Consider the following 13,136-nt stretch of genomic DNA (forward strand, 5'->3'; position numbering starts at 1 on the left):
TTGAGTTGGGGTCTGTTGGTTTTTTTTTTTTTCCCCCTTAATTTTTTTTTTTTTTTTAGGAGGGGAAGGAAAAAGGGATGGGGGAGGAGGGGATTGCATCTCTGGGATTTAAGCTGCAGCCTCCCCCTGCAAGGGACCTGCGAGACGGGGAATCGTTACCGAGCGCCTTTCCCCCGGGGTAAATAAATAGAGAGATCAACCTCACGCCCGTGGGCCGGCTCCCGCCACGGACGCGTGGGGTGGGTGGGGGTTAGTGCATTAAAATGGCTCTTACCTGAGAGGTCTTTATTTCCCTCGCCGGGGTAAAAGGCCGGTCCTAGCGGAAAAGGGGGGTGGGGGCGGGTGGGGGGGCGGGGGGTGTCGAAACGGGTTTCCCCCGAAGTTTGAGACGTGGCGGCGGGGGCCGAGCCGCTGCCCGCCGTCCCCGGCGGCGGAGCGGCTTCCCCCCCTGCCTCGGGGCTTTTGCCGGAGTAACCGGGCTACCGGGCGGCGGGGGTTCTCCCTCGTGTCCCTCCCCCCCCCCTCCTCCTCCTCCCTCCTCCTCCTCCTCCTCCACCCCGGGCAGGAGATGCGATGGGGCCGGGGCAGCTCTCCCCGCCGGCGTCCCGCCGGGGCTCCGCTCAGCCCGGCCCGCAGGTACGGGGAGGAAGGGACGCGGCGAGCTCTCGGCTCCCAGACCGGCGGGGGCCCGCGGGGGAAGGGATGGCTGTGCTTTTGGACGGGAGCGGACCCCCGGCTACGCCGGGGGGGGCGCTGCCCGCGCAAGGCAGCGCGGCCGCGGAGCCGGGGGGGGGGGGAGCGCGCCGGGGCGCCCCGCGGGCAGCGGCGCTGCCCGCGGGGCGCCCCGGCGCGCTCCCCCCCCCCCCCGCAGCGCGCCGGTCCGAGCCCCGCTTCCCGCCCGGACCAATGGGGGCGCGGCGCGGGGCGGCGCGGCGCTGATTGGTCGGCGGCGGCGCGGCGGCGGCGGCCGGGGGCCGGGTGAGCTCACTCGGCCGGCGGCCGCGGGGGGAGCCGCCCGGGAAAGGGGGGGGGGTTGGTTGGGTGAGGGGGGGAGAGCGCGGGGGAGCGAGAGGGGCGGGCGGCCGCGCGGCCCCGGGGCGCTGCGCGGGCGCGGAGCGGGGCGGCGGCGCCGCCAGACAAAGGGGACGGGAGCGCCCCCACACCCGCCCGTGGGGGGTGTGGGGCGGACACACCGGCTGGGGGGGGGGGGGGGGGGGCGGCGGAGGGCAGGGCCGGGAGGGGGCGGTGTATCCAACGCACGCCTCCCCCCCCCCCCCGCCCCCCTCCCCCTTCTCCGCGGGGCGGGGGCGCGGCGCTGCGCGGGCGCGGGGCGGGCGGCGCGCCCCCCTGCGCCGGTGGCGGAGTTGCTGCCGCCCAGCGCATTGTGTAAGACGCGACCTGTTATGGCCACCACTACTTCCGGGTTCCCGCAGTCTGCTCCAGCCCGGCGCTGCGCTGCGCTCGCCGCGGCGGTGCGGCGGCGGCGGCGGCGGCGGACGCCCGGCAGCGCGCGGCCCGCGGCGGCGGCGGCGGCGGCAGCGCCGCCGCCCTCCCCCCACCCACCCCCCCCTACCCCACCCCCCCCCGCCCCCCCTCCCCGCTGCCCTTCTTCCTCCCCGCGCCCGCCCCGCGCCGCGCGGCGCTCCGCCCGGCGCCCGCGCCCCGCGCCCGGCCGCCCTCCGCCTCCGCCAGCCTCGCCCGGCGGCCGCGCAGGGGCAGAGCGAGCCGGCGCCGGCGAGGAATTAGGAGCGATCCGAGGAGGAGCGAAAAAAAACCCCCCATCATCATCATCATCATCATAATAACCATAATAAAAGGAGAGCCGGCGCGTTAGCGAGCCTTTTTAATTTTTAATTTTTCCCCCTCCTCTTCCTCCTCCTCCTCCTCCCTCGATTTTTAAATTTTTTTATTTTTTTTTTATAAAAAATTTTTTTTTTTTTTTTTTTTTTGGGTGAGCGCGCTCGAAAATTAACATTTGAGGTGTCCTGCGCGGTGGGAGCACACGCAGCGGATCATCATCAGTCATTCACCACCTTGACAACCTCGCCTGTGATTGACAGCCGGAGTGGCAAAAAGCCATGAGACTTGGTAGTTGGGTTTGAGGGGCACTTTAAAAAAAAAAAAAAAAAAAAAAAAACAACAAAAAAAAAAAAACCACCCTGATTTGGGGAAAGGATATTTGCTTTCGCCCCGCTGCTGTCTTGGAAACGAGAGGGGAGAGAGAGAGAGACAGACAGGGAGAGAGGAAAGAAAGAAAGAAAAAAGAAGGAAGGAAGGAGGGAGAGTTGATTTTTTTTTTTCTTCTATTTTTTTTTTTCCTCCTTTTTTAATGCTGAGTTACCGTATCGCTTCGCTGAGATCCAGCAAGCCGAAGATTTTACTCGATTGCTTTCATTGCTGGCGACGCTAAGGGATTTTTGCATTTTTTTGGGGGGTGAGGGGGGGGGAACTTCGCGTTTCTTTCTTTTCACACTGGCCTTAAAGAGGATATATTAGAAGTTGAAGTAGGAAGGGAGCAAGCAGGCCGATGGCGCAAAGGGTACGTATTTAAAAAAAAAAAAAAATGGATTTCAAATGTGAAATAATACTGAAACGTGGCTGACAGAGACGCTGCGAAAAAAGTTTCTTCTTCCCCCCCCCCCCCCCCCCCCCCTTCGGAGCAGGGGCACAAAGCGGTGTCCTGGAGCGGGAGGATTTATCAGTCGTGCTTGTAGGCTTAAAACCTGTATATATTGATATTTTCTTGATTCTTTTACTCCCCATCCCGGATCTCTCACGGAAAAGGCAAGCTTTCTATACATTAATGACATGCAGGCATGTAAGTGAATTTGTCCGAGCCTCTGTATTTGTTGGTTTTGTAGCTCTAGTCCTACCGATGTCTTTTTTAAAGTCACCAGTGCTTGAAATATTTGAATGTGTGCATGTCTCTGAGCGTTTTGCTGTGTTAGTGATGATATACCGCTTCAGTTTCGGAAGATAACTTCTAGCTGGGAGTAAACACAACTTTTTTTCTTTTTTTTTTCCTCCTTTCCTTCCCCCCCCCCCCTTTTTTTTTTTATATTCGGTCACAAAAGGTGCAGTGCAATAGGCAAAAAAAAAAAAAAAAAGCTCTTTTAAAAAGAAAGTCACTTTAATTTGAATTAGAGGTTACCAGCATGCACTGCCATGTGTATTGTTGTTTGTATTTTGGATGCGATCTCCTTTTTTTTTTTTTTTTTCTTCCAACTACCTCCTAAATTGAAGTTTTTTTGGGGGGGGTGGGGGGTGGAAATCAGCCGGAGTCGGGCGAGCAGGGATTTGGGGAAGGGGAAAAGCCCTGGAAAGAAGTTTTCTTGCCTAATTTGCCTGCCGCCCCTCCGAGTGCTGGTTGGGAAGGAAAGTTCCTCTGCTGACAACTTGCCTTTTACTCTTTCTGTCCAAGCAAGTGTCAGGGATCTTTAAAAGTGTTTATTCACACCTTCGCTTTTAATAGATGAAAAGTGGCCGTTTCCCCCGCTGCCTGGGAACCGCGTTAGCTTTCGCTCCTTAATCTTTAACAAAGAAAACCCTTAAAAAAAAAAAAAAAAGGCATTCCCAAAATCCCGAGAGCCCGGGCAAACGTTTCCAGCCTTTCGGCTTTAAAAGTGCGTTCGCGTGGAATTGCTGGAAACCCCCAAAATCGCTTTGTGTTTTTTTTTTTTTTGCCGCTGCTGAACTTTTTGCATCCTGGCTGGGTTAGGTACCTGACTTCTGCTCAGCGGGAAAAGTTTAGCGGAGGGAGACTTGGGCTTCGTGAACCGCTGGCATTCACGAGGAGGGTTTGGGAGGTTTGGGGATGGGGATTCCCCCCCCCATACACACACACTCCTGCTTTTTTTTTTTTTTTTTTTTAATTATTATTTCTCCTCCGCCGCAGACTCGGAGGATTTCGGGTCGTGCGGGCAGCCGGGCCGGAGCAGCGCAGCCCAGCCCTGCTGCTCCCCGGCCCGGGGCGGCGTTTCCCTCCCCGGGGCCGGCGGCTGCGCAGCGGCTGCGGGGCGGGCGGCGCGGGGAGGGGGGGGGGGGGAAGAGAGAGAACCGGCGACGAGGAGCCCGGGCGCACCCCGGGGGGAAAGCGGCTTCTCCCCGGGGGGGGACGGGACGGGACGGGACGGGAGCGGGGCTGCTGCCGGGGGCGCTGCCCCCCCCCTCCGGACCTCCCGGCGCGCCCCCCCCTGACGCCTCTCTGCTCTCTCTGCCCCGCAGTACGACGAGCTGCCCCACTACGGCGGCATGGAGGGGGTGGGCATCCCCACCACCATGTACGGGGACCCCCACGGCGCCCGCCCCATGCAGCCCGTCCACCACCTCAACCACGGGCCGCCGCTCCACTCGCACCAGTACCCGCACGCCGCCCACGCCAACGCCATGCCCCCCGCCATGGGCGCCTCCGTCAACGACGCCCTCAAGAGAGATAAAGATGCCATCTACGGGTAGGTGCCGCGTAAGGCTCCGCGCCCGCGCAACCTGCGCGGGATGGACCGGGGAGGGAGGGAGGGATGGAGGGGGAGAGAGAGGGGGGGAGAGGGTGGGTGTGCGCGGGCCGGGCTGCTCCTGCGCGGGATGGGGAAGGGTGGGATGGGGAGCGCTGCGCGGAAAAGGGCCGTATTCTTCATTTGTGTTATTATTATTGTTGTTATTATTTTTAAAAGGCGGGAGGGAGGGCTGGGGTCCCCCTGGCACGGGGAGCCGCGGGGGCTCCGGAAAATGGGAGCCGGAGTTTGCTGGAGGGGCAGCAGGCATCACCGCGGGGAGGAGGAGGAGGAGGAGGAGGAAAATAATATTCCCAGGGCGCAACCTGCGCCGGGTGGTAAATCTCTGCACGGAGTTTGGGAGCAGGGAGAGTTTGGAGCGCTTCGCCCAACTTTCCGCCTTGTTCGCCTCTCCTTGCGCTATGAAGGAGAAAACTCAGGAGCTGCTTCTCTCAACTCTCTTACTTTTTTTTTTTCTCTTTTAATTTTTAATTTTTTTAACTTTTTATCCGACAGCATTGAATGCTTCTCAATGCGGCAGCTTGCAAAGCAGTTTCTAGGCCGTTGCGATGGGAGCTGATGGGTTACGTTGGGCGGCAGATGCTTTTAAAATGAATCTGCCCGTCTTGAGTTTGAAGGGAAGTTTAAGAGCCTTTTAAAATCGCTCTCCAAACAGTGAGGAGAAGGGGGAGGGAATAAAAGAAAAAAAAAAAAAATCACGTCGTTCGGTTTCTTTATCGGTTTATCAGAAATGTGTAGGGTTGGTTAAAACTCAGGGGTGTACGGTATCCAAAAAAAAAAAAAAAAAAAGCATGAAGCCCTGGGAAAAAAAATGAACTCCCTGTTATAAATATACATATATACGTGTGTGTGTGCCCACGCTTATTTATTTATTTAAATTATTAAACGGCCGAGGGAGCCAGATGCACACGCAGCCTTTCTCCCGGGGAGGCTTTTAAGGCTGGGAAGAGCCCAAAAGCACCTGGTTCCCCCCGCGGGTCGGGGCTGCGGAGCTCCGGGGGGGCGGAGGGGCAGGCAGCGGGCAGGCAGCCCGGCTGGCCAGCGCCTGCCGGTGGGTCGGCTTGTTTGGCGCTGGGTGTCGGGGGGTGGGTTTGGGGGCTTTTTCTTTTTTTGTTTTTTTTTTTTTTAATTTGGATGGGGGTGGTTTCTTTTTTTTCTTTTTTTTTTCTGGGTTGGGTTTTTTTTCCCTTCGCTCCCAGCAACTCCTCCAGCGGAAAATGGGAATTAAAAGCATGAAAGGCAGAAGTGTACGTCCAGAAATTTTAATTTATTATTCTTTTTTTTTTTTTCCCCCCTAAAGACAAGGAAAGTTAATTCAAAATGGCTGCTGGAACCGGCTTGGGTTTTATTCTTAGCTTGTCCTAAGGTTGTATGAACAGTGTCTGCGGCCAGATAACGCCGAAGGGCCGGGGAGATGCGGGGCTCCCGGCCGGCCGGCTGCGGGAAGGGGCCGGGGCGCTGCGGGAGGCGGCGGGGGGTGCCGGAGCCCCTCTCGGCGGGTGCCCCCCTCCCCACGCACGCTGCTGCGGCACTAACTGTTGTTGTGTTTGGGGTTTTTTTTGTTTCGTTATGGTATTTTTTTTTTTTTTCCCCTCTGTGTGTGTGACTGTTGTATTTTCTTTCAGACACCCCCTGTTCCCTCTTTTAGCACTGATTTTTGAGAAATGTGAATTAGCTACATGCACACCCAGGGAGCCCGGGGTAGCGGGAGGCGATGTTTGCTCCTCTGAGTCTTTCAATGAAGACATAGCAGTGTTCGCCAAACAGGTCAGCAAAACCGGGTTGAAACAGTAAAAGAAAAAAAAGAGGGGAAAAAAAAATCGTAACGAGAAAAACAAGTCTCTGTTGAGCTGAAGATGCGCGTTTCCCCCTCCCCCCTCTCTTACTGCAAGAGGCAAAAAAAATAAAAACCCCAACCAACCAAACAAAAAACAAAAAAAAAAATCGGGAAATCTCGGCATTTACCACCCCCCTAAAGAAATGAATTAATCGGAGCGGTCTGCGCCCAGGCGGGGAGTTCCGCTGCGCGGCTCCCAGGAGCCGGGCCGGGGCTCTGCCCGGGAAGCTCCGGAGGTATTTTTCGGTGTATTTGATTCCTTGTTCAAGTGTTCGGCCGATGTACTAAATCCAGCAGTCAGGGCTTTGCACGAAAGGTTACATAATGGACCCGACAGTGTAATGAAGCAAGAAATAATAACGTCTGCTTTTTCTGCTTCCATATTTCAAATCTTTTTTATTATTCCCCCCCCCCCCCCCCTTTCCTCCCCTTTCTTATCTTTAGATCCGAGCAGAGAAACCCCTCTTTTCCTCTAATCCTGAACTGGATAACTTGGTAAGAGTTAACAACACTTCTTCCTCTCCCCACCCCCACCCCGCCACCCTCCCTTCCCATTTATTTATTTATTTATTTTTTTAAACTTCTGTGTCTTCTGGAGAGGTGGTTTGGTGGTGCTAAATTGAAAATTTCTCACGTGGATTTTTTTTTTTTTAAATTATTATTATTACGATGATTTTTGTAATTACAAGTAAAGACGGTGCGGTAATTGCGTGGAAGTAAAAAAATCCCGTAAGGATATACATAAAGAAAGCCCCATCCGAAGGGGAGCTTGCGGGCTCGATGGCGAGCTCGCCTGCCCGAGGGGAGCGTGGATTTATCCACGCCGTAGCCAGCCCCTCCACGCACCTTTTAAGCAGCTCGATGGGAAATGTAGAGGATTGCTGTGGCTGGAGATGCACCCTTGGCTAACTCGCCGAAAATGAGGTCTTTTCTCTTTTCCCCCCCCCCCCCCCCCCCCCCTCCCTTAAGGATAAACAAATATTTTGCCTCCGCTGTAGGAGTCTTGCTCTCGCTTTCGCAAAGCGAGGAGCCAGCGATGGTGTTTAGAGTGGTGGTGGGTTTTTTTTTTTTTAAAGAAATGTTTATGATCCGTATAATTTAGTTGCTTCGTTGCAATAGGGATTTTTTTTTTTTTTTGGTTAACTCTAGATCGCGTCTCGTTAAACAGCGCACAAAGCCACCGCTATTAAGTTTTAGTGTTATTGCCATAAATCAAAACAACTTTTTATTTACTACTAGAGAAAAGTCAAGCTACAAAGTGCGGCAGGGGCGGCTGTGGGAAATATCCCCAAATCCAGGAATGAGATAAATACTCGTGTTGTTTGTATCTTTGCAGATGATTCAAGCCATACAAGTATTAAGGTTTCATCTGTTGGAATTAGAGAAGGTAATTTTTGTCTCTCTTTCTCTCTCTCTCTTTCTTCCTCCTCCGTTTCAGTACTGCTGAAGTTCAGGCTTCTGGTGAATTTGCATAAATGTCTTTCTTTCTGGTAATTAGTGTCAAGACCAATCTTGGCGTCCATTTCTCTTCGCAGTTTAATTACAATTTCAGCCTCTAAAACCGGGCTCTCAAACGCCCAGGCCTTGTGTTCATTGTAATACTTTGCTGGCTTTGTATAAATAGTTGCAGTTCTATGGTGCCGCAGATGAGACTCGAAATGGTTGGTTCAGCCAAGCCCCTGAAATTATGGTTAAAAAAAAAACCCAAATAAATTTATTTTTTCTTGGTGGTGGTGAGGTAGAGACTTTGGTTGCAGTGAGCTGGAGTGGGGAATGTATTTTTTTTTTTTTTTTTTTTTTTTTAAGAGCCATCTGCAGGTCAGGCTCAGGGCACGGATTGTCCTGTAACATTTTGCAGAGACAAAGCAGAATTGATAGTTGTGTCTGTCTCTTGTTCCTGGGAATATTGTACACCTCCGAGCAGAAGAAAGAGATTGCAGCCTAAATGCAGGGGTTTTTGCTGGCTATTTTAGAAATCTTAGGAGGGAGAATGCTAATTTCTAAGAAGGCGGTGTCATCCGAGCTCACATTAAATTGGAAGTGCACTCTGGTTTCCTGAGGATTTTTTACGTGTCATTGATAGCTGGCCTAGAAGAGAATTCCCTTTCTCCTAAAAATAAACATTTTGAGAGGTTTTTAAATAGTTGAAAAGTTTCTCGGGAGCCTCAGCCACTTTATCTAACCATAACTGGCAGGTTGTTCTCGCTCTACCCGAAATGTGTTTAAATCTGCCCATTAATAGAGGCGGCTCAGGTACGAGTCTATCAGAGCGACGGGGGATTTCAGGGCATGGATGCCTATAATGTATTTCAGCCCAGTGCATCGGGATTTTTTTTTTAATCCTTTTTTCTGTCCTCATACCCCTTTGGAAAGGGCTTATGATGAAATAACTGGATGAAATTAAATAGTTTACCTTAAATGTCACCCATGCAGGTCACCTCTCTAATGGCCACAACTCCGGGAGCAGATGAATTTAACACGGGTGTTGAATATGTTGTAGCCTGTGAATCATCTTGTCACTGTCAATTTTCTGGGATATCTCTATTTTGCGAGAAAAGAAAGTTATTCCTAATTCTGGATGCGTCTAGAGGTCTCGGGGGGATAATTGCAGTGTGTTTCCCTATTTAGGACTTTTGATGTCACAGGGGTGAAGGGGGAGACTGGTTGCACTTGTCAATTGTACTTACGTATTCCTGATTATATTTTCTTCCTTTTCCCCCACCCCTTTTTTTTCTTTTTCCTCTTCCCCCCCCCCCCTTTTTTTTTTTAACTTCTGTCATAATGTAGGTACACGAATTATGTGACAATTTCTGCCACCGGTATATTAGCTGTTTGAAAGGAAAAATGCCTATCGATTTGGTCATAGACGATAGAGAGGGCGGATCAAAATCGGACAGTGAAGACATAACAAGATCAGCAAATCTAACAGATCAGGTATGATCTCGCCAACGCCGCACACGCTGAAATTTGTATGCAGATCGCTCGCTGGGTCACTACGCCTCCTTTTATTATTTGCATATGATTAAGTCCCTTTTAGATAAATTTCCATCGAAATGAAAATTTTTGAATAATGTGGCTATTATTGCTTCATTAAGGCTTGCTCCCGGATTCGACCTGGCGAGATGAGCTTGTAAAAGCATCGCCTGCAAACTCGACCTGTTTCTTGTCGCTTTTAATTTTTGTCTTTATTTTATTTACCCTTTACAATAATAGAAGTGGTATCCGTGAATCGCTGGCTTCTTGGTGGCTTAGGAAAGGAATGGCTGGAGCCGTTTACCAAAATAATAATAAAATCCGAGATAGGTGGTCCGGGGAAGACAGAGAGGGTTTGAAATCTAGCAAATACTGGCTATTTTCTTCCCGTCTCTACGGTTCATTAGTCCGTCTTGTCAGTTTTCCTTGGCCGAATGCTTTTAGACTTCAGTGAACATTGCTTTGTGCACGCCTGCCTGCTGCAAACGCGCCCATTTTATTTTACTTAATAGAAAAAAAAAAAAAAGGGAGAAAATAAAACGGGACCCAGGTTTTAAATTATTTTCCTCGAGCTTTCAAGTTTTCAACCCCTCTCTTTAAAAAAAAAAAAAGGAAAAAAAAAAAAAAAACCAAACCCCAAAACCAAGCCAGCAGAGCCTTGCGTGGCTTTGACGGTGCCCAGGTTTTGTCTGGGATGGTTCAAACCTTAATGCCGGCTGTAGCCGATGTGGGGAAGTAGGGATGACTCGGGGAAGCTGGCTTTCCCCTCTCCCCTCCCCTTCTCCCGTGCCTGTCCCCTCCGCTGGGCTTAGGCTGGGATTCTTGCCTTTTACTGGGAGCGTTTGGGGCTAATTCAGGCGGTGCCCAGAGCTAAATTAAGCTCCGAGATGATGGAAGTGGCTGAGATCTGGCTTTTTTTCGAGTTGGGTAAAAACTGCGGGGTTTTCCCGGTCGGCTCGCTTTCTCTCGGCCGAGGGGTAGCAGCGCTCGGGCTGCGAGAGAGGGGACCCCAGGCAAAAAAAAAAAAAAAAAAAAATCCGCGACTAAAACCCCCAAGTTATTTCTTCTTTACGATCGGCTTCGTAAATACAGTCTTAGGAGTAATCAGCTCCCGACTCTGGAGGTTTCCTTTTGTTCAAGCAAGGCGCAGTCAAGCAGACAGGAGTTTCCTCGGCCGCTTTGCCATTATCACCAGCACTGTCAGCCAGGAGTTATTTTATAGATTACCGACATAAAGGTGCGTTGCATTGCAGCGTGGGCAGGATCTTAAATATTTTCTCCTGTCTGCCAAGGGCTATCGGGCTGCTGGTAGTGCCGTGACAGGGGGAGGCAGGCTTGAAGGAAGGCATGAACTTTTTAAAAAGGGGTTTATGTGCACATATGTGGGTTTTGTGTGTCGTCGACCCCCCCGTCCCCCGTCCCCCCCCCCCCAATTTTACTACGAAGGGGAAAAGCTTCGCGGGGCGGGCGGAGGGCGGCGCGGCAGGGAGGTGCCCGGCGGGCCGGGGCCGGGGAAGATGCTCCCGGGGCCGGGGAAGATGCTCCTGGGGAGCGGCGGCCCCGCGCATCGCCTTAAAGCGAGGGGAGCCCTACAGCGGGGGTCGAGCCGAGGGAAGCTCGGCTCGCTGCTGTTGAATAAAAATTGTAATCCAACAAGTCTAACTAGAAAATGGGTTTCTAAAAGCTCTGGAGTGCTGGGTACATAAAGCTATTTGAGCAAATTACAAGAATGGCTCAGGGGCACGAATGAAATCAACACTTTAATTGCCTCCAAAATTAAGATTTATACCCCATTTTCCCAACGAATCATTATTTTATTAAAGTGAAAGCTAAAGAAATGCAGATATAGTTTTGGGGTTGTCGGGGGGAGGGGGTCGTCGTGTCCCGTCCCGTCCCCCCCCCCCTTTTTTTCGCAAGGAGCGCGGGCGTTGCGCGCCCGGCGCCGGCCCCTCTTCCGCTGCGCGGGTCCGGCCGCGCACCGCCGCGGGGCTCGGCCCCGACGCCTCCGGCTTGCGCGGGAGCTGCGCCAGCCGCGGGGCCGGGCGGCCTCCCCGGGGTGCCCCGGCCGCTCGCCGGGCAGGGGGGCGCGCAGCTCCGCCGCCGCTACCCCTCCGCATCCGCGGAGCTGCGCGGGGGAGCGGGGCTTTGCTTTCCCCGTCGAGGGGAAAAGGCGCAAAAATGCGCTTCTCCCCACCGCCCTCCCGGCCGACGAGGCGGCGGATAAAACCCGCGGAGGGCGGGCGGGAGGCGCAAGGGGGGCCGCGGAGGTTGCGCGGGGGGTGGGGATGCGTTACCGGGGGATGCGCGGCCGCCCGCGTCCCCGGTAAACTCCGGTGCCAAGTCCGGCCCCGGCGAGGCCGGCAGTATCTGGGCCCTAATGGTTAAATAATAAGGTGTTGAGTGCTTGTCGCTGGGGCGGCTAATTAGGATGTCCCTCCGCGGTGCGCGTTTATGGCTGCGCGGCCCTGGGAAGCGCGGGTGCGCAGGGCCGGGCGGCGGGAGAGAGGGGCCGGCTCCCGGGCGCGGAGCCGGGCGGGCCGTCCCTCAGCCTGCCCACGGTTGCGCGTTTGAGAGTAGTGAAAGAGTAAGTACGTAAAAGCTTTTCTTATGGATTTAATTACATTTCCCTGTCTTGTGGTAGTAAAGGTTACAGTTAACAGGGGTTTTTTTTATTATTTATTTATTGGTTTCCCCTTATTTCTTCTTTCCTTCTAGGCCCCTCAATGCCGGTGCCTTTACGTCCCCCGGTTAATGGAAAGCAATGACACTAATGCTAGATTTTGCAAAGTAAAGCCCCATAACACTAACCATTGTTCAGTGATTTAACTAGCTCAGTGGCAATAGGTCACTAAAATAGCATCCTTCTCCCACGGGCACGACCCCGCTGCCTGCCAGGGTGGGACCTGCGGAGTTGTTGTTTACCATTACGGCTCCAGAAGTACAAGGCAGGAGTTTGGGGTTTTCGCTGGGGATAATTGAACTCGAGATCAACCAGGCCCCGGGACTTTAAAAACCCTAGCTGAAGGATTGCGCCCATCCTCAAAGTTTCAAAATAAACCTTTTTTAATCATTAGCTTTTCAAACATTTGCATGTTTAAATTTTCAGATGTTTGTCGGAGCCCGGAAAGATTTAAAACACAGCTGTTGCGTGATGCGGGTGGGAAAACTCCCTCCGATAAAAAAAAAAACAACCCAAAGACCGTCTGTAGTCAGATAGCAGAAATTCCGTTTCTTAGGTAATCCTAAACTATTACCGTGGGGCTGTTTTCTTGAAGCCACATCACCTTGGCACCCAGGTGCTCTAGTCTGGACTGTAAAATCCCCCTACAAGAGCATGTCTACAGAAAGCCTTCAGAAAGCCCTTTAAGGAAAACATGGTATAAAGTAGCCACCGCATTTAAATAAAGTGCATTAGCAGCGTAAGATGGATTTTATAGAGACAAAACAGTATTTTCTTACGTAAAATAAACTTGTTGAGCAAATCCATAGTAGTATTACTTGACAAAAATTATAATTTAATAATGCACAAGCCAATTACGTGCGCAGAAACTTTTAAAGGCAAATCGGCAAAGAGCCAAATTCCTATAGGGACTAGGAGGGAAATGATCAAAAAATGAACATGAAATAAGACTTCCTGTAAGAAGGTCCATAATTCAACATTATTTGACTTCACTGTCAGGGAAATTGTTGAAGGATAGTAAACTGATACTAGAGTCTCAGTCATTTTTGTTACAGTCTTAAATGTTTGCAACTGTGGCGTTTTAGATGGCCCTTCTTGGGTGATAGTATATCTTTTATATATATATGTATATAAT

General features: G+C 52.4%; 1 protein-coding gene across 3 annotated transcripts in view; it reads left to right on the forward strand.

Annotated features, from left to right (window-relative positions):
* The first annotated feature begins 573 nt into the window (after positions 1–573).
* Positions 574–13,136, forward strand: part of MEIS1 (Meis homeobox 1) — a 110,998-nt gene continuing 98,435 nt past the window's right edge. For 2 of the 3 annotated variants that reach the window (XM_076335023.1, XM_076335024.1), the window contains exons 1-6: positions 1,705–2,539; positions 4,225–4,451; positions 6,137–6,278; positions 6,793–6,843; positions 7,685–7,735; positions 9,136–9,282. In XM_076335023.1, the coding sequence (XP_076191138.1) occupies positions 2,528–2,539; positions 4,225–4,451; positions 6,137–6,278; positions 6,793–6,843; positions 7,685–7,735; positions 9,136–9,282 (630 nt within the window). In that variant the 5' untranslated portion in view covers positions 1,705–2,527. Of the gene's footprint in view, positions 637–1,704; positions 2,540–4,224; positions 4,452–6,136; positions 6,279–6,792; positions 6,844–7,684; positions 7,736–9,135; positions 9,283–13,136 lie in introns of those variants that run through there. The other variant, XM_076335025.1, reaches the window with a different exon arrangement.

This window comes from Aptenodytes patagonicus, chromosome 3, assembly GCF_965638725.1.
Source record: "Aptenodytes patagonicus chromosome 3, bAptPat1.pri.cur, whole genome shotgun sequence".
Classification (NCBI taxonomy): Eukaryota; Metazoa; Chordata; class Aves; order Sphenisciformes; family Spheniscidae; genus Aptenodytes; species Aptenodytes patagonicus.